The sequence below is a fragment of the Caretta caretta genome, chromosome 2 (genome assembly GCF_965140235.1).
Source record: "Caretta caretta isolate rCarCar2 chromosome 2, rCarCar1.hap1, whole genome shotgun sequence".
NCBI classification, from domain to species: domain Eukaryota; kingdom Metazoa; phylum Chordata; order Testudines; family Cheloniidae; genus Caretta; species Caretta caretta.
This window is the reverse complement of record NC_134207.1, coordinates 236,367,018-236,392,272: the sequence shown is the minus strand read 5'-3', so window position 1 is coordinate 236,392,272 and position 25,255 is coordinate 236,367,018. Positions and strand designations below refer to the sequence as shown.

The following is a 25,255-nucleotide window of genomic DNA, read 5'->3' as shown; positions in this document are numbered from 1 at the left end:
GCATTTGGGCAATCTGAACTCCTAACATGCACAGGCTTCAACCCAAACTCTTAACATGCCTAAGGTAGAAGGAACTGCTATATCCAGGAACTAGTCTAGCATAGTGTCTAGCAGAGTGCATTGGTGCTTGTACACAGCAGCTTGTAAATCCCTGGAGATGGCGCTTTATACAGTCTCTCCAGGCTATTCAGCATTCAAGTCACAAACTCACTCTGCACGCGTGTATACATTTAATTTAGCATTGCACTGAACTTCAATTGAGCATAATGACTATTTTCTGAGGGCAAGCGCGTGAGCAGCCCTGGTGCTGACGCAACGGCAGATGGGGAGGCAAGGAGCTTTTCCACCTTGTGCAGGAGCCAGCCACAACTACAGCATTTGCACGCTCTGCAGCACAGGGCAGGAGGTGCACACACTCCACAGCTGAGAAATTCTGCCTGTTTCTTCACCAGCTAGTTTAGTGGCTTGTGAAATTAAGTCTATTAATTCTGAGATAATGGACACAAACTGAGCCATCAGTGAAAATCACCATATACTTAACTGAAACGTACAGAGTACTCCATGCTTCGAGCCAGACTGCAGCAATAAAAGCAGAGCCCCTGCGTTGAAGTCAGTCCTCTAGGGGGTAACTCCAGGAAGCACAATGAGCATCCTGGGGAGCACAAGATTTATGCTACTCCTTTGGAGGCTGGGGTATAATAAAAGTCCAATCTGTTTTTCCTACTGATATTCAGAACCCTGTGGGCTGCCATCAAACCGTCAATCAGCTGCAGCAGCACGGTAAAGCCATGAGTTTCCCGAGTCTTTTGTAACTGTCCTGAAGGTTTCATCACAGCAGGGTACAAAATGGCCCATGATTTCTTAGCTGCATTTAAAACACTCAGAAGCTGAAAACGTGTAAGAATAATGGCAGATGATCGATCTGAAGATATAACTACACTTCTCATAGAACAGATATTTTCTGCTATACATTCTCCTTCTTCTTGGACGCTCTTGTGTAGTAATAATTGCCCTAGTCATACATGCTCTCCTATTATAATATTATGAAGACAGTTTTGGTTTTGTGTGCCATGTTATATTGAATATGATGTGAAAATATTAAACTTAATTATAATGCTCATCATTCCAATGTCTGCTGATGCTTGACTTTGTTTTCTTGACTATCTACAGGATGTTATTGCATCCAGGGGCAAAATCTGTAATTAATAACAGTAATAACCAAAATAATAATAAAAAAATAAAAAAGGTTTCATATAAATACCCTGTGATACATTAAAGATGTGTTTATATACCTCCAACATTCTTTGCAGATTCAAATACAGAAAGTGCTTTAATAGGGCAAATTATGTTTTGCTGAAAATAAATCGGTACATTTGAAGCAGCATACTTTATGCAGCTACACGAAGGTCATTTTGTTCTTTAGAATACATATCTGACATACTGTGGCTTTGATGAAGACTGAAAATGCACCCATGAAGAAAATATGTGGCAACTGACAGCGTTTTATTAAACTACATAAAGTTCTATTTTTTAACATTGCCAAAGGAGCACCCAAAGCAAAACCTTATGTCAATTCACATTTTCCATTTCTGTTGTAACTATTACTCACTGCATACTGCTGGGTTTTAAAAAAAATCGTACTGAATACTGGAGAGCATGATGGGCCCCTGGATTTCAACGAATGGCTACGCAGGAGGTGTCGGAGAGAAGGCTTTGGATTCTTTGACCACGGGATGGTGTTCCAAGAAGGAGGAGTGCTAGGCAGAGATGGGCTCCACCTAACGAAGAGAGGGAAGAGCATCTTCACAAGCAGGCTGGCTAACCTAGTGAGGAGGGCTTTAAACTAGGTTCACCGGGGGGAAGGAGACCAAAGCCCTGTGGTAAGTAGGAAAGTGGGATACTGGGAGGAAGCACGAGTGGAAGTCCTGGCACAGTCAAGGAATTATGATGTGATTGGAATAACAGAGACTTGGTGAGATAACTCACATGACTGGAGTACTGTCATGGATGGATATAAACTGTTCAGGAAGGACAGGCAGGGCAGAAAAGGTCAGGGAGTTGCATTGTATGTAAGAGAGCAGTATGACTGCTAAGAACTCCGGTATGAAACCGCAGAAAAACCTGAGTGTCTCTGGACTAAGTTTAGAAGTGTGAGCAACAAGGGTGATGTCGTGGTGGGAGTCTGCTATAGACCACCGGACCAGGAGGATAAGGCGGACAAGGCTTTCTTCTGGCAACTAATGAAAGTTACTAGATTGCAGGCCCTGGTTCTCATGGGAGACTTCAATCACCCTGATATCTGCTGGGAGAGCAATACAGTGGTGCACAGATAATCCAGGAAGTTTTTGGAAAGTGTAGGGGACAATTTCCTGGTGCAAGTGCTGGAGGAACCAACTAGGGGCAGAGCTCTTCTTGACCTCCTGCTCACAAACCGGGAAGAATTAGTAGGGGAAGCTAAAGTGGATGGGAACCTGGGAAGCTGTGACCCTGGGATGGTCGAGTTCAGGATCCTGACACAAGGAAGAAAGGAGAGCAGCAGAATACGGACCCTGGACTTCAGAAAAGCAGACTTTGACTCCCTCAGGGAACTGATGGGCAGGATCCCCTGGGAGGCTAATTTGAGGGGGAAAAGAGAGGCCAGGAGAGCTGGCTGTATTTTAAAGAATCCTTATTGAGGTTACAGGGACAAACCATCCCGATGTGTAGAAAGAATAGTAAATATGGCAGGCGACCAGCTTGGCTCAACAGTGAAATCCTTGCTCATCTTGAACACAAAAAAGAAACTTACAAGAAGTGGAAGCTTGGACAAATGACCAGGGAGGAGTATAAAAATATTACTCAGGCATGCAGGAGTGAAATCAGGAAGGCCAAATCACACTTGGAGTTGCAGCTAGCAAGAGTCGTTAAGAGTAACAAGAAGGGTTTCTTCAGGTATGTTAGCAACAAGGAGAAAGTCAAGGAATATGTAGGCCCCTTACTGAATGTGGGAGGCAACCTAGTGACAGAGGATGTGGAAAAAGCTAATGTACTCAATGCTTTTTTTGCCTCTGTCTTAACGAACAAGGTCAGCTCCCAGACTACTGCACTGGGCAGCACAGCACGGGGAGGAGGTGACCAGCCCTCTGTGGAGAAAGAAGTGGTTCAGGACTATTTAGAAAAGCTGGACAAACACAAGTCCATGGGGCTGGATGCACTGCGTCCGAGAGTGCTAAAGGAGTTGGCGGATGTGATCGCAGAGCCATTGGCCATTATCTTTGAAAACTCATGGCGATCGGGGGAGGTCCCGGACGACTGGAAAAAGTGTAATGTAGTGCCCATCTTTAAAAAAGGGAAGAAAGAGGATCCTGGGAACTACAGGCCAGTCAGCCTCACCTCAGTCCCTGGAAAAATCATGGAGTAGGTCCTCAAGGAATCAATTCTGAAACACTTAGAGGAGAGGAAAGTGATCAGAAACAGTCAGCATGGATTCACCAAGGGCAGTCATGCCTGACTAATCTAATTGCCTTCTATGACAAGATAACTGGCTCTGTGGATGAGGGGAAAGCAGTGGACGTGTTGTTCCTTGACTTTAGCAAAGCTTTTAACACAGTCTCCCACAGTATTCTTGCCAGCAAATTAAAGAAGTATGGGCTGGATGAATGGACTGTAAGGTGGATAGAAAGCTGGCTAGATTTTCGGGCTCAACGGATAGTGATCAATGGCTCCATGTCTAGTTGGCAGCCGGTATCAAGCGGAGTGCCCCACGGGTTGGTCCTGGGGCCGGTTTTGTTCAATATCTTCATTAATGATCTGGAGTATGGTGTGGATTGCACCCTCAGCAAGTCTGCAGATGACACGAAACTGGGAGAAGAGGTAGATATGCTGGAGGGCAGGGATAGGATACAGAGGGACCTAGACAAATTGGAGGATTGGGCCAAAAGAAATTCGATGAGGTTCAACAAGGACAAGTGTGGAGTCCTGCACTTAGGACGGAAGAATCCCATGCACTGCTACAGACTAGGGACCAAATGGCTAGGCAGCAGTTCTGCAGAAAAGGACCTAGGGGATACAGTGGACGAGAAGCTGGATATGAGTCAACAGTGTGCCCTTGCTGCCAAGAAGGCCAATGGCATTTTGGGCTGTATAAATAGGGGCATTACCAGTAGATCGAGGGATGTGATTGTTCCCCTCTATTCGACATTGGTGAGGCCCCATCTGGAGTATTGTGTCCAGTTTTGGGCCCCACACTACAAGAAGATGTGAAAAAATTGGAAAGCGTCCAGTGGAGGGCAACAAAAATGATTAGGGGACTGGAACACATGACTTACGAGGAGAGGCTGAGGGAACTGGGATTGTTTAGTCTGCGGAAGAGAAGAATGAGGGGGGATTTGATAGCTGCTTTCAACTACCTGAAAGGGGGTTCCAAAGAGAATGGATCTAGACTGTTCTCAGTGGTAGCAGATGACCGAACAAGGAGTAATGGTCTCAAGTTGCAGTGGGGGAGGTTTAGGTTGGATATTAGGAAAAACCTTTTCACTAGGAGGGTGGTGAAGCACTGGAATGCGTTACCTAGGGAGGTGGTGGAATCTCCTTCCTTTGAAGTTTTTAAGGTCAGGCTTGACAAAGCTCTGGCTGGGATGATTTAGTTGGGGATTGGTCCTGCTTTGAGCAGGGGGTTGGACTAGATGACCTCCTGAGGTCCCTTCCAACCCTGATATTCTGTGATTTGTTTCCAGCACCGTATTTCATTCACCCTAGGAGGTTAGCAGATGAATTGCTGTAGGAGAGAGAAAAATCCTCCCACTCACTGAGAATTTTGTGTCCCTCCCCCTCAACATTTTTATCGGACTTTCCTTTTGGAAAATTGGTCTTTATCCTTGCCACTGTAATGATGGTTAATTTATATAAAAAAGGAAGAGGGAAATCCACAGATTCCAATGTGATCCTGTTTGGCTGACATCCTGAGACCTGTATTGCTTGTTAAGCCACATTATACTGTTCATTTCCCAGGTATACCAAAGAGACAGATTTGCAGAACACAAAATATTTTCCTGCTTTGCTGTCAAAAGGCACAGACATCTCTCAAGGGCAGTTATACAGTTTCACGTCCTCAAACTCCAACCGCTCCCAGCCAGATCAGGGCTGAATTTTTATCATCATGCACATGGACACAGGAGCCTAGTTATTTTGGTTCACAATGTTCAGTTCGCAAAAAGAAAAGGAGTACTTGTGGCACCTTAGAGACTAACCAATTTATTTGAGCATAAGCTTTCGTGAGCTACAGCTCACTTCATCGGATGCATACTGTGGAAAGTGTAGAAGATCTTTTTATATACACACAAAACATGAAAAAATACCTCCTCCCACCTAGTCTCTAAGGTGCCACAAGTACTCCTTTTCTTTTTGCGAATACAGACTAACACGGCTGTTCCTCTGAAAAATGTGCAGTTCAGAATTCTTTGTTGTAGGCATTAAATCCAACAGCCATGTTCAACAAGCAATTGAAGAAACTAAAGGCCAGAAACATCAACCGAGTATGGAGAAAAAAAGGAGTCAAGGCAGCATTGTTTCTCTTCATTCTCCCACCCTGTCTACAAGATTGAATGAAAATAAAATGAGGCCACTGTAGGCTTTAAAAAAAAAATTGTCAGAAGGTATTTAAGTGATTTCTGATGGTTCCAAAATAGTGTTAAAAATAATGTGATTCATTAGGCCCTACTGAACCTCTCCACCATTTGTGAGGTAGTGAAACAAACAAAATAAAATACCTTAGTTAGTGTGGAAAACTCAAAAGCCAAGAAAAGAATTTTAAAAGACTAAAAAAGGCCTGGCATTAATATAAGGTATAAAGACATTAAAATAGCAAAAATACATTTTTCCGAAAGTATTAACACTTGTAGGCCTCTGAGCAACTAACAAATTATAACTAAAAGCAAAATGTACTAACAGGCAGCATAAACACTGAAACCACTGGGGCTTCTCTTTTTCTGACTGTTAACACAGGGGGCCACATAATGCAAACGGAAAAAGACAAACATATAGGCAATATTAATGCACATTCCTCTTAATTTTCAGTCCTGCTCTGCAACATAACACTACAAATGGCACAGTGAGTTCTTCTCTTTATTGTTCGCAGGACTTGGTCATGCTTTGTATGCACAGCCCCACATTAGGAGTGGTGCTGGAAAGCTCCAGGAGCTTGTGGTGCAAGAACTGAGTGAGACCCAAGTGGAAGGAGTGGTGGGCATGGGGGTGATGCTAGTGGTGAGGAGTGGTTGGAGTAGATTCCTCCCAGAGCTCCTTGACATGCAGGAGAAACATCCTGCTTCTAACACTCCTTCAAGGGATGCACTGTTCTCTCTCGCAGTGCCCTGGGCCTGTTCCACAGGAGTAGAAGGAAACAGGGACCACAGTCCTGCCTCCTATGGAGAAATGTGTGTCCTAGGAGTGCATGGAGGGACCCTAATGAAGGCCATGCAGCAGGGGTGGGGAGGTTGAGAGGCTGCTTGAGCTTTCCTGAAACCCACACAAAGGTCAGTCACAACCTGCAAGAATCCTGAGGTAGCCGGTTTGGTAGCACAGTATGACTGTAAAGCCTGAGTAGCACAAAGGGTTGAGAATCCGGCCATGTGAGCTTTGGCCATACAGACTCCTGCAACAGCAGCATAACTGTCTTCATATTGAAAGACAATATCATACAGGAAGAGAGTGCTGAAAACCCACCTATCCATTACAAAACTCCATACCCACTATCCAAGTGACCTGTAATAAACTTTGGTATTTTCCTACACTTCAAATAGGACAGAGGAGATACCATATTGCTGCAGTTACTGGGAGCCATAATGCTGTGTTGTTAATAATGCTTGCCAGAGCAGTCCCTTTTATTTATTTCATAAAACACGCCCAGCAGAAAGTTTCTTGGGACATGAACAAATATACAGCAAGGAAATAAATGCGCTACCCAACGTCAACTAAATCCAACCTCTTCAGCACCTGTTCACTCCACCTTTGGGAAGGATTGAGTATACAGGTATACTTTCTATCAAAGGCTCCCATTACCACAGTATCTCAGCACAATCTTTAATGTATTTATCCTCACAACACTCCAGTGAGGTAGAGACAGGGCCATCCCTAGAAGGGTGCAGGGCCCAGGACATTACAAACTCGGTGCCTATCTGCCGGGGGGTGCTCCCTCTGGTTCTGCCCAGGCCCTTCTCCCACTCCACCCCTTCCCCCAAGACCCCCCCACCCTACTTCTTCCCACCTCCACCCTGCCTCTTGCCGTCTCCACCCCACCCCACCTCCGAGTGCACTGCACCCTCGCTCCTCTCCCCTCCCCCCACAGCACTTCCTGATGCCGCGAAACTGATCGGATCTGAGGCAGGCAGGAGATGGTGGAGGGGAAGGTGCTGGCGGGGGGAGGCTCCTCCTCACCCCCTCCACCCGCCTGCCACTCACTTTCCCATTCGCCGCCTCACCCCGCTCGCCTGCCTCACTTCCATGCCCACAGAGCCGCCCAAAGCACGGGGCCCGGGGCGGTTGCCCTGATTTGCTGTACCCTAGGGACAGCCCTGAGTAGAGAAGTACCATTTTCCCCTTTGGGAACTGAGGCTCAGAGAGGCTAAGTGACTTCTGAAGGACACACAGATAATCTATAGCATAGCAAGGAATTGAACCTGGGTCTCTCAAGTGCCAGGCTAGTTCTTGACCCATGTGGTCACCCTCTCTCCTTCACCCAGCAGCTCAGCAAACATGGGATTTGTTCAACCAAGAAGGGGAGTGAATGCCAGAGTTGAGGACTCTCCACTGAAGGCAACCAGACTCTAGGTTGCCAAAAGTCAAATCTAGGGGTTGTTAGCAGTTGTACCACAGCTGATACCAATTGCCATGACAGCTATAATGTACTCTCAGTAGCTACCATTGCTGAATAAATGGGCAGTCACATTCTGTACTAGCTGAAGCTTCTCAATGATCTTGAAGGGCAGCCTTTTAACAGCTTATCATTAGATTTCAGTGCAATCCTTTTGTGTTCAGTGTGAATTTTTATTTTGACATAAAAAATATGAGCAACAATGATGGGCCCACGCCTGCTTTCCTTGCACATCCAAAGTGCTCAGGGAAGTCATTGTGAAGATCAATAAAGGATCTAGTCAAAGAATAAATGATGACATTGGCTTCACTGCAAGTTCTGGTGTGAAGGGAACCACTGATTGGACACCATGTATACAACTAACTCTGAAGTGAGTCACTATTTCCAAAAATTGCTTGTTGTACTAATTGTTGCACATTTCTGAAGAGATGATAACAGTAAATGTGAAAGCAGTCAAGATTAAGACAGCTGAACAACCAAAGATAAAAGCATTACAAGCATGACTGTCAGACATAAAAGCTGCAGTTTGAAGGCCATCTCAAAGGCAGCACCTTCTGCTTCGAAGTATAGCTACAGCCCTTGAAACACACATTTTCTGTGAAAAACAAATTTTTCTCATTTAGCCTTTCAGAAGTGTTCTTTCAGAATAGCCACTGTGTGCACCTTACAGTGTTGATTTCTAGTGTATTAAGTTGGGTAGTGATTTCATTTTTTACTCCTATAATGTGACTGCAGGAATGTAGCTATGTAATTTAAAATGTGAGTTTATTCATTAAAATCATTGTAAAATTCCTTATGATTATATCTTGATCTGCAGCAAATCAAAATAATCCACATCACAACTCACGGTCTCGCTTCCTTGTATTGTATTGGAGCATGCAGCATCAGCAAAGAATTTTAATAATGTTTACTGTACCTGACAGGTCCTGCTTATGACAAAGACAATACCTTTGAACCTGCTGAAGACCAAGGCATTGATCTTGCAAACTAGTCCACCCATATGGAACCCCAGTGACCCTACACCAACACAGAGTTCACCTGCATGGAGCTCCTTTGCAGGATCAGCACCCAAATGTGTATTATTGTCCATTTAAAATAAGGGGGAAAAGTTTAAGATAAGAAAACCACCCTTTGCTTTTAGTACTATAGTTTACATAGTTCATTTACTAATTTGACATTTTTCATCTCTTTTGAGATTTGGGCTGCAAGTGAAAAGGATGGCATTGTACTAAAGGGGTGACTGACAAACATCAAAAGCCTTCTTTAAGATGTTCCCATTTTTGTGACTGCAATGAGGAAATTTACGTGAAAATGTGTGTATGTCTATGCAGGTATTCATGTGCACCCCCCCTTGATACCTTCATGAATTGTAGAGACAAATAACAGTCATGTGATGAAGACTGTTAGCATGCAACTTTGACTGGCTAACCTGCTCTCTGCCTTCTAATCAATCAGTCTCCCTATAACTCACACTAACACTCCAAACCTTTGACTGTCAAGCAGCTTCAAACAAGCTGCCATTTTAAAATATCAATCTGCTAGAAAATGTTTCCTCATTCACTCACCAAATGTAGAATTTTACACTCAAATGGCCCCAGCCTGAGATCCAAGACGGGACAAATTCAGTCACAGATCCGTGAGAGATTTTCTAAATATAAAAATGTCATGACTTTAAGGCAAGGTATCTTGCAGCATCTCAGGGCTAGAAACGTGCGCTTTCCATGATGGGGAGGTATGATGTAAAGGTGTAATTGGCACTTCGTTGGGATAATCTGCAAAACATACTCATGGCTTCACAACTTGCAAGTAATGGGGACAACCCAATTTTATCCTGATAAAACCTGTATTCCGCAATATGCTACTGACCTGATCCAAAGCTTAGCAAAATCAATAGAAAGACTCCTAGAGACTGCAGTGGGCTTTGAACTGAGCCCTCTAACACTAACATATCATATGATACTTGCAGCCCTCAAAATACACTTACTAGATAGTACACAATATAGTTAATATTGCTAAAAATACAAGCTTGCCAAGCCTCATTTAGAATACACCTACATATACCCAACTCCATACAATCAGATTAGTCATTCCAATCTCAGCCACATAAATACTCCCCTGCTCCATTAACACAACACACAATGAGCCTGGTCTCTGCCACACTTTTATTGCTTTGTGCTGCTCCATCTTAAAGAGCAACAGGAGGTAGAATACTCCAGTGGCATAAAGCCACTGTAACAACTCTTATACCAACCCCGTCAGCCACTGGCATAAGGGGAATGTTCAGAGAAAAGAGGCATTGAGGTGTCACCATTCCTCAGTGATTCCTGAATGCTAGGACATCCCCCGGTGGTCAGACGCTGCTCCACATTATGCCAGGAGACCATGTCACCTTTCTTGAACAGACCCAGGGGCAAAAAGACTGGATCTCAGGAGCTGGTTTTATGAGAAAACTTATAGGAATGTGATGTTACTTAGTATAACCTGGCACTACATTCCTTTTGAAATCTTTACTACATGTTTAGCAGACAATATATAAAATCAACCGCATGCATCCAACAAGTTCCCATTACAGAACAATTTCCATTACAGGCCTAGTAAAGTTTGGGTGCGGGGTGTAAATCTGGTGGGATGATCCTGAGTGATGAAGGGCTATAACACCTGGCAGGGAGAGGTGGCTGAATACTTTAACTGTTAATGTCCAGACTTAATGTTTTGATTGAAAATGCACAATTTTTGTAAAGAAAGGGTAATATTTGGTGGGGGTGGAGGTAAATTAGCTGGATTCCATTGAAAGATAATTTCAACCTCAAACTCTATGGTAACCACATTATTTTTTTTTTTTTTTAGTTTGTATGATATGTGTACACACACTGTTCATTGAATGAAAATCTATTACCTTGATCTTGCAAACTGATACATGTGGTGGACCTCGCACTCATGTGGAATTCCATTGATACCATTTAGGATCCTCAGGTCAAAAGTCAGTAGACATGGATCTGATTACAGGGTGGGGACCTATGAGCTAAGGCACTGAAGATGTTAACTAAGAGGCACAAATTGTGGAATTAAAACGAGGCCTACACAATCTTGTTACAGGGCAATGAGAAGATACTAAACACTGCCCTACATTAACTTTATTTAATATCTTGGAATTCTAATTTCTTCTAGTGACATACCTGAAATTATTATCATCATTTGTTACAGTTCAAATTATTGGAAAGCAATCACTGCTTTTATTGCTTGTACAGCACTAATAGCAGATGTTAAAATGGGGAATTTTCAATACATTTAATAGAAAGGTAATCTTATGATATGTGTACTCCTACAGGAAGGCAATCCTCCAGCAAATATTAAATATGAAAGGGCAAAATGGTAAACCAGAGCTGAAGTAATAATAAGTGCAGTAAGTGCTGAATTCGATTCATGCTTGTAGACATAAGTCTTCTTCACACACTGGACTTGCACCAGTTTAATTTAAATCAGTTTAAAAATGATTCAGTTAAAGTTATGTAAACCCCAGGGGGATACTAATTTCAGTTTCAACCTGATTTATATTGTTTAAATCACTAACCTGAAATAATGGGGCCTCCACACAAAGTCAAACTAAATCAATTTAAAATCACCCCTTTAGTTAAACAAGCTCAAATGTGTGTGTAGACCAAACCATAAAAAGAGCTGAGAAAAATACTATGTACTGTTTTGTGAAAAATATAAGACGAAACTGAATTTAATCAATTACAAAAGCATAGGCAGCCTCCTTACCCATCAAAACAATTCCTCATGGGTTGGCTCATACACAGAGCCAATCAGTCAACAAGAGACAAGCTAACCCTGCCAGAGAATGCTCCAATGGAATATCCTGTCATTGTGTCATTTGATTACCATTAGATCTGTTAAACAATAGAATACCAATTGAAATTAAATATTTTGGATGTTTTTCTACATTTTCATATATATTGTATTCTGTGTTGTAACTGAAATCAAAGTGTATATTATTTTGTAAATATTTGCACTGGAAAAATGATAAACAAAAGAAATAGTATATTTTAATTCACCTCATACAAGTACTGAAGCGCAATCTCTTTATTGTGAAAGTGCAACTTACAAATGTAGATTTTTTTTGTTACATAACTGCACTAAAAAAACAAAGCAATGTAAAACTTCAGAGCCTACAAATCCACTCGGTCCTGCTTCTTGTTTAGCCAATCGCTAAGACAAACAAGTTATTTACATTTACAGGAAATGCTGCTGCCCTCTTCTTATTTACGTCACCCAAAAGTGAGAACAGGCATTTGCATGGCACTTTTGTAGCTGTCTTCGCAAGGTGTTTACGTGACAGATATGCTAAACATTCGTACGTCCCTTCATGCTTCAGCCACCATTCCAGAGGACATGCTTCTATGCTGATGATGCTCATTAAAAAATAATGTGCTAATTAAATTTGTGACTGAACTCCTTGAGGGAGAATTGTATGTCCCCTGCTCTATTTTGCCTGCATTCTGCCATATATTTCATGTTATAGCAGTCTTGGATGATGACCCAGCACATGTTGTGCATTTTAAGAACACCTTCACTACAGATTTGACCAGTGTGAGATTTCTAAAGATAGCTACATCCCTGGACCCAAGATTTAAGAATCTAAAGTGCTTTCCAAAATCTGAGAGGGATGAGCTGTGGAGCATGCTTTCAGAAGTGTTAAAGGAGCAACACTCCGATGTGGAAACTACAGAACTTGAACCACCAAAAAAGAAAATCATCCTTCTGCTGGTGGCATCTGACTCAGATAATGAAAATGAACATGTGATGGTTTGCACTGCTTTGGATGGTTATCGAGCAGAACCTGTCATCAGCATGGATGCATGTCCCCTGGAATGTTGGTTAAAGCATGAAGGGACACATGAATCTTTAATGCATCTGGCATGTAAATATCTTGCGACGCTTGCTACAACGGTGCCATGAGAATATCTGTTCTCACTTTCAGATGACATTGTGAACAAGAAGTGGGCAGCAATATTTCCTGCAAATGTAAACAAACTTGCTTGTCTGAATGATTGGCTGAACAAGAAATAGGACTGAGTGGACTTGCAGGCTCTAAAATTTGACATTGTTTTATTTTTGAATGCCCTTTTTTTGTACTTAATTCTCCTTTTGTAAGTTCAACTTTCATGATAAAGAGATTGCACTACAGTACTTGCATTAGATGAACTGAAAAATACTATTTCTTTTGTTTTTTTAGAGTGCAAATATTTGTAATCAAAAATAAATATAAAGTGAGCACTGTAGACTTTGTATTCTGTGTTGTAATTGAAATCAGTGTATTTGAAAATGTAGAAAACATCCAAAATATTTTAAAAAATGGTATTTTATTATGGTTTAACAGCGCGATTAATTTTTTTAAATCACTTGACAGCTCAATTACTATACATAAGAGCAAGATAGGGAAGGCAAAGTCATTTTCTTCATGTCAGCAGACTGGAGAAGAAGGGCCTTATAAAGTGCTTCATGTAGTATTTTGCAGCATGTGGATTTCTAGGTTACTTTGAAAATTCATTTGCTACTAATTAAAGAATTACAAAATTGAAAAAGTGGTGTATTTTTCTTATACAGTAAGGAAACTTCTGGTGAGTTATACATGATGGATAAAATTTTCAAAAGCATCTAAATGACTAAGTAACTTAATGATCATTGAAAGTCAATGGGACACAGACTCCTAAATCACTTAGGTCAATGTTTCCCAAACTTGGGACACCGCTTGTTCAGGGAAAGCCCCTGGCGGACCGGGTTGGTTTGTTTACCTGCCGTGTCCGCAGGTTCAGCTGATCGCGGCTCCCACTGGCCATGGTTCGTCGCTCCAGGCCAATGCAGGCTGCGGGAAGGGCGGCCGGCACATACCTCAGCCCGTGCAGCTTCCTGCAGCTCCCATTAGCTGAGCATAGCGAACTGCGGCCAGCGGGAGCCGCGATCAGCCGAACCTGCCGACACGGCAGGTAAACAAACCGGCCTGGCCTGCCAGGGGCTTTCCCTGAACAAGCGGTGTCCCAAGTTTGGGAAACACTGACTTAGGCAATTTTACCAGGTATTATTACTTATTTTACACTGGATTTTGTAAATTAATACATTCTTTAAAATTAGCTCTCTCTCAGCTGGGCTGTTTTCATTCAATTTTAATGGTATGTACTGACACAGAGTTAATTTATTTCGATTCCAAATCTCTCCTGGTTATCAGAGTAGATGGCAGATCTGTGGCATTCAGATTGTTTCAATCTGGCATATAGTTGAAATGTGGACCAACTGCAATTGTTTTTTTTGTTTTTTTTACTGAAAAGCCAGAAGAGAGAAACAACTAATCATCCACACACATTTCCAGATAATTTTTAGACAGCATTAGTCTAAGAACACTTAAAAGATTGGAAATGCTTTAGAAATATATTTATCATCATCATCTTTGAAAGGTAAATGGCAAAGCAAAACATTTCCCAAGATCTGAACTGAAAACAGCAATATATATTAAGTTTGTGTAAATATAAATAGGAGGAAATGTGGCAGATTTTAATAAGATTTCTCTGTGCAGCTCAAATGGGGAAAATGTGACACTATGAATTGACAATGTCAAAAAAGTCTTTTAGATTTCCTGTTCCATTAAAAAAAAATCTATTATCCCTTACCTTGAAGCACAGGAGAAAAGCAAGAGAAATACATCAATACTAATCCTATAGTGCATTTCACATCCAGTACATTACTTTGCTGAAGTTGTTGTTTAAAAAAATTGCAACACTGAGCGAAACCATTTTCAGCATTTTATATAAAAGCAGTAAGATCTTGGTGTTCGATGGTGCAGAATTTATATTAGTAAATGCCATTAGAAGAAAAAAAATATCCTGCTCAGTAAGACAGAAAAGAGTCTTTTTAGCAATAAAATATTTTTTTATCTGCAAGTTAAAGGCCTGATTCTACCATTCTTACTCAAGTTAAGTAGTACCTGACTCCACAAGCAACCCTATTAATTACAGTGTAAGTGCTCAGTGTGAAAGAGGGTATGTCTACATTGTAATGGGGGGAAGGGCGGTGTTTCCAGCACATGTAGACATACCCAAGCTAGCTTTACTCTAACTAGCTTGGATACCAATAGCAGAGAAACTATGGCAGCATGGGCTTTAGTGAGGACTGCACAAGCCTGCTTGGGACCCTGTGTAATTACTCAGGCAGCTAGCCCATGCTAACGCTTCACTGCTATCAGTGAGCTAGCTTGATTAAAGCTACCTCAGATATGACTATCTGTGCTGTAATTGACCCCCTCTCCCCAACAGCAGTGTAGACATTCCCTGAATGTTGCAGAATTGGACCCTCAGTGTTAACTGATTTTAAATGGTAAAAGTTTCAACGGCCTCCAAATTACTCTCTTACTCCATGGAGAAAAGGAAATAATTCAGGTACCTTGCCTTTTCAGTGACTCCCATTTGTTGATGAACATCAATAAATTCCATAAGCTGCTTCTGTAATGCTTTCTCCTTGCCCTCAATTTGCTTAATGAAGTTATGCTGCAAAAGATCGGATATTGTCGGGCGCTTCTCGTAATCTTTAGTCAAGCACCTGCACTGGCAGAAAAAGCAGGTGATCATTCACAGAGCTGTACACTGTTAAGCAGTAAAGTAATTTTGAATTCATTCATGCTTAAGTCACATACCTACAGGACTGTCTCATTAAAGTATGCACATCTTAATCACACCAGCCATAAACAGACATACAGAAGTTTTGATAGAATTTGGGATTAAAAGATGTTAATTCGCTGTATTTTAAACCAGAAATATCAGGCAGCTTAAAGAAACTGCTGGAAAAACAGAAAACCATTGCGGCTTCTCAATAGGACACTCAAATTGACACTAGGTACGTAAACTGAGAATGTATATGCTGGTTAAAAAAAAAAGCATGTGATTTTTAGGAACGTTTGGATCTCAGATGTGAGCTTGGGCCCACCCCTAGTGCTGACTCAAATGTCCAAATACAGGTTAAAGATGTAATGTTTAGGTGCCTATGCTTGAAAATTGGAGAAGTGGGAATGATTTGTGAAGTCTCACAGTCCCATTCTAGATATGCTCCCTGCATATCCTTATGTAGCAAGGCTAGGAGGTAGGGCCAGCTGGAAGAGAAATGGGAATGGGATCAATGGATCTGCTGCTATGCAGAGCCATCAGCCACTGTCCCCTGCAAAAGGCCACAGAGCTAGAGGGGCTACTCCCTGCACAGCAGAGTTACACGGCTATGCCCCCATGGGAGACTGTCATAGGTCAAAGGGCTTAGCCCTTAATGGATTCCTTTTCAGGGTCACTAGAACTTTGAGAAATATTTTACTTTAAAATTGTAGGCAACTGTCCATTTCTGGGACAAACCCAGAAATCTTGAAACCATATTTAAAACTATTATTATAGATAAGGGTCACAGGACCTTTCACACCTACATCACTGCTTCAAAATCCTGGCCCCATTGATCAAGTCACCCATTGATTTCAGTGGGGCCAGGATTTCACCCCAGGCCTTTTGTAGATGATAATTTATTACTGCATCACTCTTTGGTGGCCTATGTGAAATAAGTTTGTGGTCTGAGCCCAGTTACTTCAGGATATACCCCAAACCACTACGTCAATTTGCACCTGTATTGATGAGAGGGTGGGAGGAGAGGAAGCTTAAAAGAAATTTACAGATCATTATTTTGTACACATCAATGACAAAGTCATAAGAAAGGTTTACATTTACGAGGTAGATCCTCGCTGGTGAAAACTGGTGAAGCTCTGTTGACATCATATGAACTGTGCCAATCTGTTCTTCATAATCCTTTTATTATTTATTTATTTTTAACAGAAATTTGCTTAATAAAAAGTGTGTTAATATAGCATAGTGATCTGGCTAATTAAGAGGCCACATAACGCCCAGGCTATATAACGCCCAGGATAGGCATTCCTTGCTCGGTAGCTACATAAGTTCAGATCCTGCTCCATCAGAGCTGGGCAGGAAATGGTTTTCCCATTCTGTGAAAAATTGTTGAGATTTAAAAAATTTCCCACTCTGCATCGTGACAAATCTGAGACCTTTAAAAATGTTTCATGAAAAACAAAGGGGAAGTGGGGGAAGGGGAAGAGAGCGACAGAGCACACACACAACACCAGAATAGCCAATAGCTGGGTGGTTAGGGCACTCACCTGGGGCGTGAGAGACCCCAGTTAAAGTTTCATCTCTGAAAAGTTTGTGGAATCAGCATTTTCCAAAGAAAAACTGTCAAAAATTTCCCAACTAGCTCTACTCTCCATCCATCAGATTAAACCATCATACCAAGCCATTTTATAACACCAGGGCCAAATTCTGTCTGTTCTCAGTTATACTTGTACAGTTAAACTTGTACAGTTCCACTGAGTATGATTTCAGGGGTGTAACTGAGGAACCAACATTAGCCAGAAAGCATTCCACAGGTGATGGGAATAGCTTATGGTCTCAAACAATGAACAATATACACTGGAAATCCTATAGAACCGATGTAACAATATACACTGGAAATCCTATAGAACCAAATTCACCCTGATTCATGTTAATGATGTATTTTAGAAACAGTAGTCAGACTGATACTGGAATTGTCACCTGAAGCCTGAGTTTGCAGGAAGCTTAATATAAAACCATATTGCTTATATTTACAAATAAAAAGAGGAATTTATACAAAGCAACTTTACTATAATAAATAATGTGGGGGAACAAGGGTGAAATATTTTGTCATGACAGATTTCCAGACAGAATACAAAGATGTAATATTTCAACTACATTTATGCACACATCTTATGTACACATCTTATTTGGTCAAAAGGCCCTCAATTAATGGTCTCAGTTCTTACTCACTTGTTAATAAAATCATTGAATTCAGCTGACCACAGCTCCGGTTGGCGTAATGTTGGAGGTGGATTTCTGTGAAGGTCAGTATTACTATAAGTTAATATGTACACACTTGACAAAAACAACATAAGAAGGCAGGCTGAGTAATGAGTTTTAGGAGGGCTATTGAAAAAAATATTGATTTCCACTGGCTAAAGGAGCATTGTGTAGACAATATAATACTTCATTAACCTCCTACTTTACAAACTAACAAAGCATCAAGAAAATCTACCAAATATAACCAAGAATTGCTGTCATTTTTCAAGCATATCAATAAAAGCAAATGAACCTAATGACCTATTATTCACTATTTGTATTTCGTGACAGGACTGTTCTTTCTTTCAAAGCATGTGGCAATTGATTTTTTCTTTTAAAATCAGGAGTTCTTTAAGGAATTCTATCTTAAATTTCACAAAAAGGCTTCATTGCATTAACCAGCTCATTAACAAAGTATCAAAATTAATGAACACTCTTATTATCTATTTGTGATTCACTAAGGCACCAAATAACAGCAAAAGGATTACATTCAGACCTGGTATAAATGGGTACCGTTGCTTTGCCGTCCATTGAATTGCATCTGCTTACTGTAGGTTTAAATTTGGCTCAAAACGTTTTGAATTAGTCTTTTTCCTTCGAAATAAAGTGGACATTTTCCACTTGACATACCAAGTAATGCAAAATGAAATCACAGAACAATGAGGCTGTTTTTCAAAACAGTGCTATATCCACTAGGCAATACTTGTATATGCTTGAGGCAGAGTGCAGGGCTGGTTGTGGGACAGCGTGCTTCTGCACTGCTCCCTGGGCAGAATTAGTCCTTAATATTCAGTTATTAGATATAAAAGTGCCCAAGTTTGGTAGGAGGGAGTACGAGAAAGTGGTGGGGATTAGACTAATACCATGAGAAATAAGGGTATGAAGACATTACCTTGGTATTTTGAAAAGTGCTCTCATAGGATGCAAGTCAGCAAGAGGTGGATCTCCATCTCCTAGCTCTATGGCAGTGATACCCAATGACCATGCATCACATCTGGCATCATAGGAGCTGTCCAGCTGCTGCTCACATGCAATTACCTGTGAGAGGAATACAGCTTTTAGGTTCATATTGTTCATTTATGAAAATTTTGATAAGTATCCAGAATGAAAAGCACAGCAATTTGAACAGCCAGATGGTGAGAAACTCACTGCGATAAACTAGAAATCTATTGAAAAGTAAGCATTTAAATTACATTTAGCATATTCAAGTCTCCTGCTGGTGCCTGTCATATTGCAGAAAAGCAGTGCGGAAATCAGAGAGAGCAAACTGATGATTACATCCTACCCCTGCTTCTCAATTCTGCTGTAGGAGTTGGGGAGAGCTCCTAGCTACCTATGTATACACCATACCACATTGGTGCCTGAATATTACGGGAGTACCAGCAAACCATAACATGGAGTCCAATGTGGCTCTGCCTTTTGGCCCCACCATCCCCACGTGGAATGACAGTGACAGGGGCCTCCTCCCCACTAGAGACATAGATGCAGTAGTATGCAGCCTTTTCTGTTGCAGTCTTTGCAGGACTGGCTGCAGGATTTCCCTCTGGAGCAGCAGAGATGACAGCCAGAGTCCCCTCTTCCCCTCACAGAGCCAAGGGCAGCGAGATTCCCTCAGAACCTATACTCCGGTTGCTGGAATACCTGCTTGAGTGGGTTGGTGGGTGGACTGGGTCCACTGGACTATTCTCTCCTTGTTGTGCACAGAGTACTCTGCTCAGGTGATGCTGGCAGAGCCACCCAAAGCAATGGATTTTGGAGTTTACATCCCACTGAGAAGACAGTGGCAGGTCAGACCTCTCAGAACTCTTGTTTCAGACTGTCTGCAGACTCAGGCAAATAGTGCACTGGTTTTCTTCATATCTGAGCGGGCCAGAAATTTCCTATTTTTTTTTAAATGAAAGCTGAAGTGACACCAGGAGCTGAGCTCCTAAGAATGGGCATACCTCATCTATGTCTTAGTTCAGGCTTTACTTCCCCCAGTTTCAGTACTGCAGAAAAAAGACACACTTTCTGTCTCTGATGAGATGGCAGTCTAGTGAGAGAGGGTCTAAAGCAGCTTCCCTCTTTCTTGCATCTATTTATTTGATTTTTTTTAAAAAAGGGACTTTCATAACACCTACGGATGCATACACAGTACATTTGACAAAACAATATAAAGTAAGTTGCTCACATTCAATAGAACTTAAGACTACCCCAGAATTTTGTAACAATATAGCCCCCACTATTCCAGTCTTGGGCATATAGGTTTATCAGCGGAAGAACTTCACGGCATAAACACTATAAACAGCTTGTTTAATATTAACCAACATGTAGCGCCCCATGCTTCTCTCTGCATCTGCACACAGAGCCTGAACCCGTAGAAGAGCAGAATTCTGCCTTTTACAGCATTCATCTCCTTCTCCCAACCCCGTGGAAGCCTCTCCACAGAATCCTGCTCTGTAGAGTCGGAGGAAACAGAGCAGAAGCCAATTGGGCTCCTTCAGATTATCCTGCCTGAAATTCATGAGGGAAAGCAGTGGAAGCCAAAGGTTTATTAAAGTACACAGTTTTCCCTCTGCACTCTGGAACCTCTTTTTAAGGAGGGGTCCTAGACAGCTGCAATAAGGAGAATCCCTGGAAGCCATGTTTGTTGCAGGAAGCATGCTTAGAATGGCAGAGCTCTGGCAAGGGGTATCTGTGTGGATGACTTTTGCCTCCTAAAACTGCCAAAAGTCATGCAGATGACAGGTGATCTGATGGGTAAGAGGATGGAAACCCAGTCTTGTTCTGTAGAGGGGAAGCAAACCATATTCTACACCAGAGGGAAGAACTTGGAGGAAACTCAGTAAGGTCAAACTTGTGAAGTTTCCGCTCCCTTGTGTGGGGGATAATGGCACTGTAGAGTTCTTTCTCTGCTATGAAACCAGCATCAAAGAAGAAATTTTGTTTGGCGTCTGTCCCTCTGGGCACCCATTCTGACCGTTTCACAGAGAGATAATATCTCTGCAATATGGCCACCATTAGCAGTACATTCAGAAATGCCAATTTTAATTAAAAACTTTTATTTTTGAATTCATTTCAGCTAATTCACAATGACAGATGAGTCGGGACATTTCAGCTAATTAGCTGAACAAACAAAGTACAGGTTTTTTCCCTATAAATAGTGCAATTGCATATACTATAAAACATTTTTATTTTCTTGCAAACAATGTATTCCTGCATATGCTTATTTAACAAACTGAATTTGTCCTATTGGAGTTTATAATATTTGTTTGTATACTTACTCTAGATTTAAAAAGTAATCAAAGTTACGACTAAGCTTCAAATCTATACTGTATAATACATTTTTACTTATTCACAGAAATCTTTTGTTGCTGTGGCGATTCTGAAGTACGTGGTGTATCAAAAGCCTCCTGAGCAGGGAGATACACAAATAAAATACATAAGATCAAGAAAGTAACCTCCTGTTTAGTTCTCTTCTGTTGTGAAATCTACAATATTCCAACAGGATCACACTGTTCTCAGTCGCTGTCTTTAAAAATAGTCTTGCTGGACTGTCATTTAAAATGAGAGGATTGAAATCACAATATAACCGTGGGCTCTCTCTACCCCTAGAAAGAAACTGATTTCAAAACATACTTTCTCCTCCAAAGCATTTCAACAAGTGATCTATGCAGCTCCTCTTGCTCTAACCACACAGTATTCAATTAAATAAATTTGAATCAACATTGTATAAAAGTAAAACAGCTAAAAGAAAATGCCAGCATTTTAAGACTACAGGATAAAAAGTTTTTACAATTGACATTTCCATTCAGTTTGCTAAAACTACTAAAATAAAAGGGAAGAGACAGAGAAGCAGAGAGACAAACAAAAGCAATCTGGAAAAAATGTATGTTTTCAAATGTAATCTAACCTCTGGAGCCATCCAAAAAGGGGTGCCCACAGACGTGTTCCGACGGAGACGAGTGCTGGTCAGCTGAGCAGACACACCTAAAGGAATAGAGGGAAGCTATATTCAGAGTGGTGGTTACTTTTATTTAAATTCCATCTGGACTGTGCCATCATCATCTCGTCCTGGGAATAGGGATGTTAAAAGGCTTTTTCCTTTCAAAAGCTCAATCGTATCTTTCCAGTTGCCTGTAAATGAGTACTAAAGTCTCAGTCCTTCTGCAACGTGTTGAACATCCTCAACTTCCAGTTACTTCAATGGGAGCAGCATTTAGCCCTGAATGAGGCTTTTATGAGTAATCGGACTGCATTTTAATGACTAATTATAGTATTTTGATGTCCTTTTTAGGAGCAAGAAACCACAAGTATTACTTGGAGAAGTAGCACTTTTTTAAAAAATGTGCCGCACCCTTTAATGCATGTTATTTCTTTCAGAGCTACAGTACTGACAATGGTGCATCTTTGCTTCATGATTTATTTTATTTATTTCAATTTCAATATCAATATCATCAAAGATAGATCCCAGGCTCTTAACTGCCCCACCATCATTGCAAATGTAAACCCTAACCACAGAAACAACAACAACAACAAGTAAGCAGTTGTGGGTTAAGAGGGAAGTCCTTTTATGGATCAGTAACAAGTTAAAAGATAGGAAACAAAGGGTAGGAATAAACAGTCAGTTTACACAGTGCAGAGAGGTAAATTTCAGGTCCCCCAAAGATCTGTCCTGGGACCAGTGCTGTTCAACATATTCATAAATGAGCTGGATAAAGAGGTAAACAGCAAGGTGGCAAAGTTGGCAGATAATACAAAATTACTCAAAATAGATAAGCTCAAAACTGACTGTGAGGAGTTAGAAAGGAATCTCACAAAACTGGGTTGTTGCCCTTGGTGACGCGGCAACAAAATGGCAGATGAAATTCAAAGTTGATAAGAGCAAGCTACTGAAAATTGGAAAACATAACCCCAACTATAAAAATGATGGGGTCTAAATTAGCTGTTACCACTCAAGAAAGAGATCTTGGAGTCAATGTGAAGAGTTCTCTGAAAACATCTGCTCAATGTGCAGCAGCAGTCAAAAAGCTAACAGAATGCTGGAAATCACGAGGAAAGGGATAGATAATAAATCAGAAAATATCATAATGTCACTATATAAATTCATGGTTTGCCTACACCTTGAATACTGCATGCAGTTCTGGTCACCCCTTCTCACAAAAGATATATTAGATCTGAAAAAAGTACAGAGAAGGGCTGCAAAAATGATTAGGGGTATGGAACAACTTCCATATGAGGAGAGATTAGAAGACTGGGATTGTTTTGCTTAGAAAAGAGACAACTTAGGGGGGATATGATAGAGGTCGAGAAAATCATGAATGATGTGGAGAAAGTAAATAAGGAAGGGTTATTTACCCCTTCACATAACACAATAACCAGGGGGGTCAACCAATGAGATTAATAGTCAGCAGGTTTAAAACAAACAAAAGGAAATACTTCTTCACATACTGCAAGTCAACTTGATGGAACTTGTTGCCAGGGTATGTTGCAAAGGTCAAAAGTATATTTGGGTTCAAAAAGGAATTAGACAAGTTCCTGGATGATAGGTCCATCTATGGCTATTAGTCAAGATGGTCTGGAATGCATCCCATGCTCTCGGTGTACCTAAAACTCTGACTGCGAAAAGATGGGAAGGATGCCAGGAGATGACTCACTCAATAACTGCCCTGTTCATTCACTCTGAAGCACCTGGCACTGGCCATTGTAGAAAGACAGGTACTGGGCAAGATGGACCATTGGCCATTCTTATGTTCTTAACAAAACAGTAACAGTTAATTAGCAAGAAATTTTTACAAAACCTAAATCTCCACATGCTGTGTCCAGCCCAAAATCTCCCCCTCCCAAATGCCTGTTAAAAATGGACTTGCAGCATGAACTGAAGATCAGCAAATCCAGGCTATTTCACACCAGAGAAGGGGAGTGAATTGCAAAGTCACAGACTCTTCACAGGGTCTGATCAAGAGTCCACTGAAGTCAAGTATCTTCCAGTTGACTACAATGGATTTTATATCAGGACCTTGGAGTATGTCCTGTCATAGATTCATAGACTCATAGAAGATTAGGGTTGGAAGAGCAGCTTCCTCGTCTACAAAAGAAGGGAACTCTAAACTGAGTGCCTCCACTAATCACAACAGAAGCAATATCACATAGCCGGGAGAGGTAATCTATGAGGTAGGCAGATCTCAAGCCATTTAGGGCTTTAGAAGTCAAAACCAATACCTTAAGTTCCACCCAGAAACCAATAGGTGCAGATCCTGAAGTGTTGGTGTCATGTCTGGTGATTGTGCACTTAACAAGCAGGCTGCCACATTTTGCACTTGCTTCAGCTTCTGAACATATTTAAAGGACACTCTCCGCCAGACTAGAGGTGACAAAGGCATGGTAATAAGGTCCACATTCAGGAGCAATGGCTGCAAATTCCTCGACAGACAGAGCTGGACAAATCTGACCAGGTGACTGATAATCAATGTCTAATAGTAGTATGGAACTTAACCAGAACTCCCACACTGTGAACTTTGATAATAAATGATTAATGCTTATCCTCAGTCAGAAGGGGACAGACCCTCTTGTTACTTCCTTCAACCAGCCATAATCCCCTGAGGCTCAGCTAGATTGAACCTCAACCAAATTCATTTTCATCCAGGGCCCAATCTTGCCTAGACACCAAGAAAGACGCTTAATTACATGCTCTGGGCTGGAAAAGACATAGCGATAAAGATGGGTATCCTCAGCGCATCTCTCCTCATGAACTCTCCTAAAGGCCTCAGATACACATTGAATAAAAGGGGTGACAGCACAGAACCCTGATAGTAACCCCAAGAGCATTCTCAGGGCACAGGTGCAATTACACTACCCCATGGGATTTCTCTATGAGTGCCGTTGTGTGCATACCCAGGACAGAACCCCAACTGATAAGGATAAATGAAGTCAGAGGCATCAAGATATTGTGAGAGTTCTCTCACCACAATCATTTCCATAATCTTAACCCAAACTGGAATATCAGATACTGGTCAAATCAATAATGGATATAGACTGTCAGTGTCTGGGGATGGCTCTTTGAACAGAGGCTGAACACGTGTTTCTTTTCAACTATTAGCATTTCACCACCCTCAGTGAAGGCATCAGCATCTCCATCAGCAACGAACTCAGTACTCTCCCAATGGCCTTAACTGACCATGAAGGAAAATGGATCCAAAGCCCAGGTCATGGTTTTAAATTCTCCTGAAACATACAGAACTTCAGTGAATTAGACTGGCTAAAACAAGCAGAGATAACGTAGCTTTTGTTCTTTCCAGATATTGCCTGTTCTGAATCCACTTCATTTTATCCACAAGAAAACATGCAGTTTTCTTATAATGGGAACAATTCACATCAGCAAGTGAGTGGAAATAGGTTGGATTAATCAGGCTGTCCATTACCCAGCACAAATCCTCAGGTTGAGACTTTGCAGATGCTATGGTGGAGGGAAAGACACTTG

At 41.4% G+C, this 25,255-nt stretch overlaps 1 protein-coding gene across 11 annotated transcripts in view; it reads right to left on the bottom strand.

Moving 5' to 3' along the window:
* MYO3A (myosin IIIA) overlaps window positions 1–25,255 on the bottom strand; it is a 299,867-nt gene that overhangs the window by 93,625 nt on the left and 180,987 nt on the right. For all 11 annotated transcript variants that reach the window (XR_007354926.2, XM_048837824.2, XM_048837826.2 and 8 more), the window contains 4 exons: window positions 21,689–21,765; window positions 18,689–18,834; window positions 17,728–17,793; window positions 15,284–15,439 (listed from right to left, as the gene is read on the bottom strand). Coding sequence is in view for 10 of the 11 variants with exons in the window: in XM_048837824.2 (XP_048693781.2) it covers window positions 15,284–15,439; window positions 17,728–17,793; window positions 18,689–18,834; window positions 21,689–21,765 (445 nt within the window). In the remaining variant the exon portion in view is untranslated. The remainder of the gene's footprint in view (window positions 1–15,283; window positions 15,440–17,727; window positions 17,794–18,688; window positions 18,835–21,688; window positions 21,766–25,255) is intronic.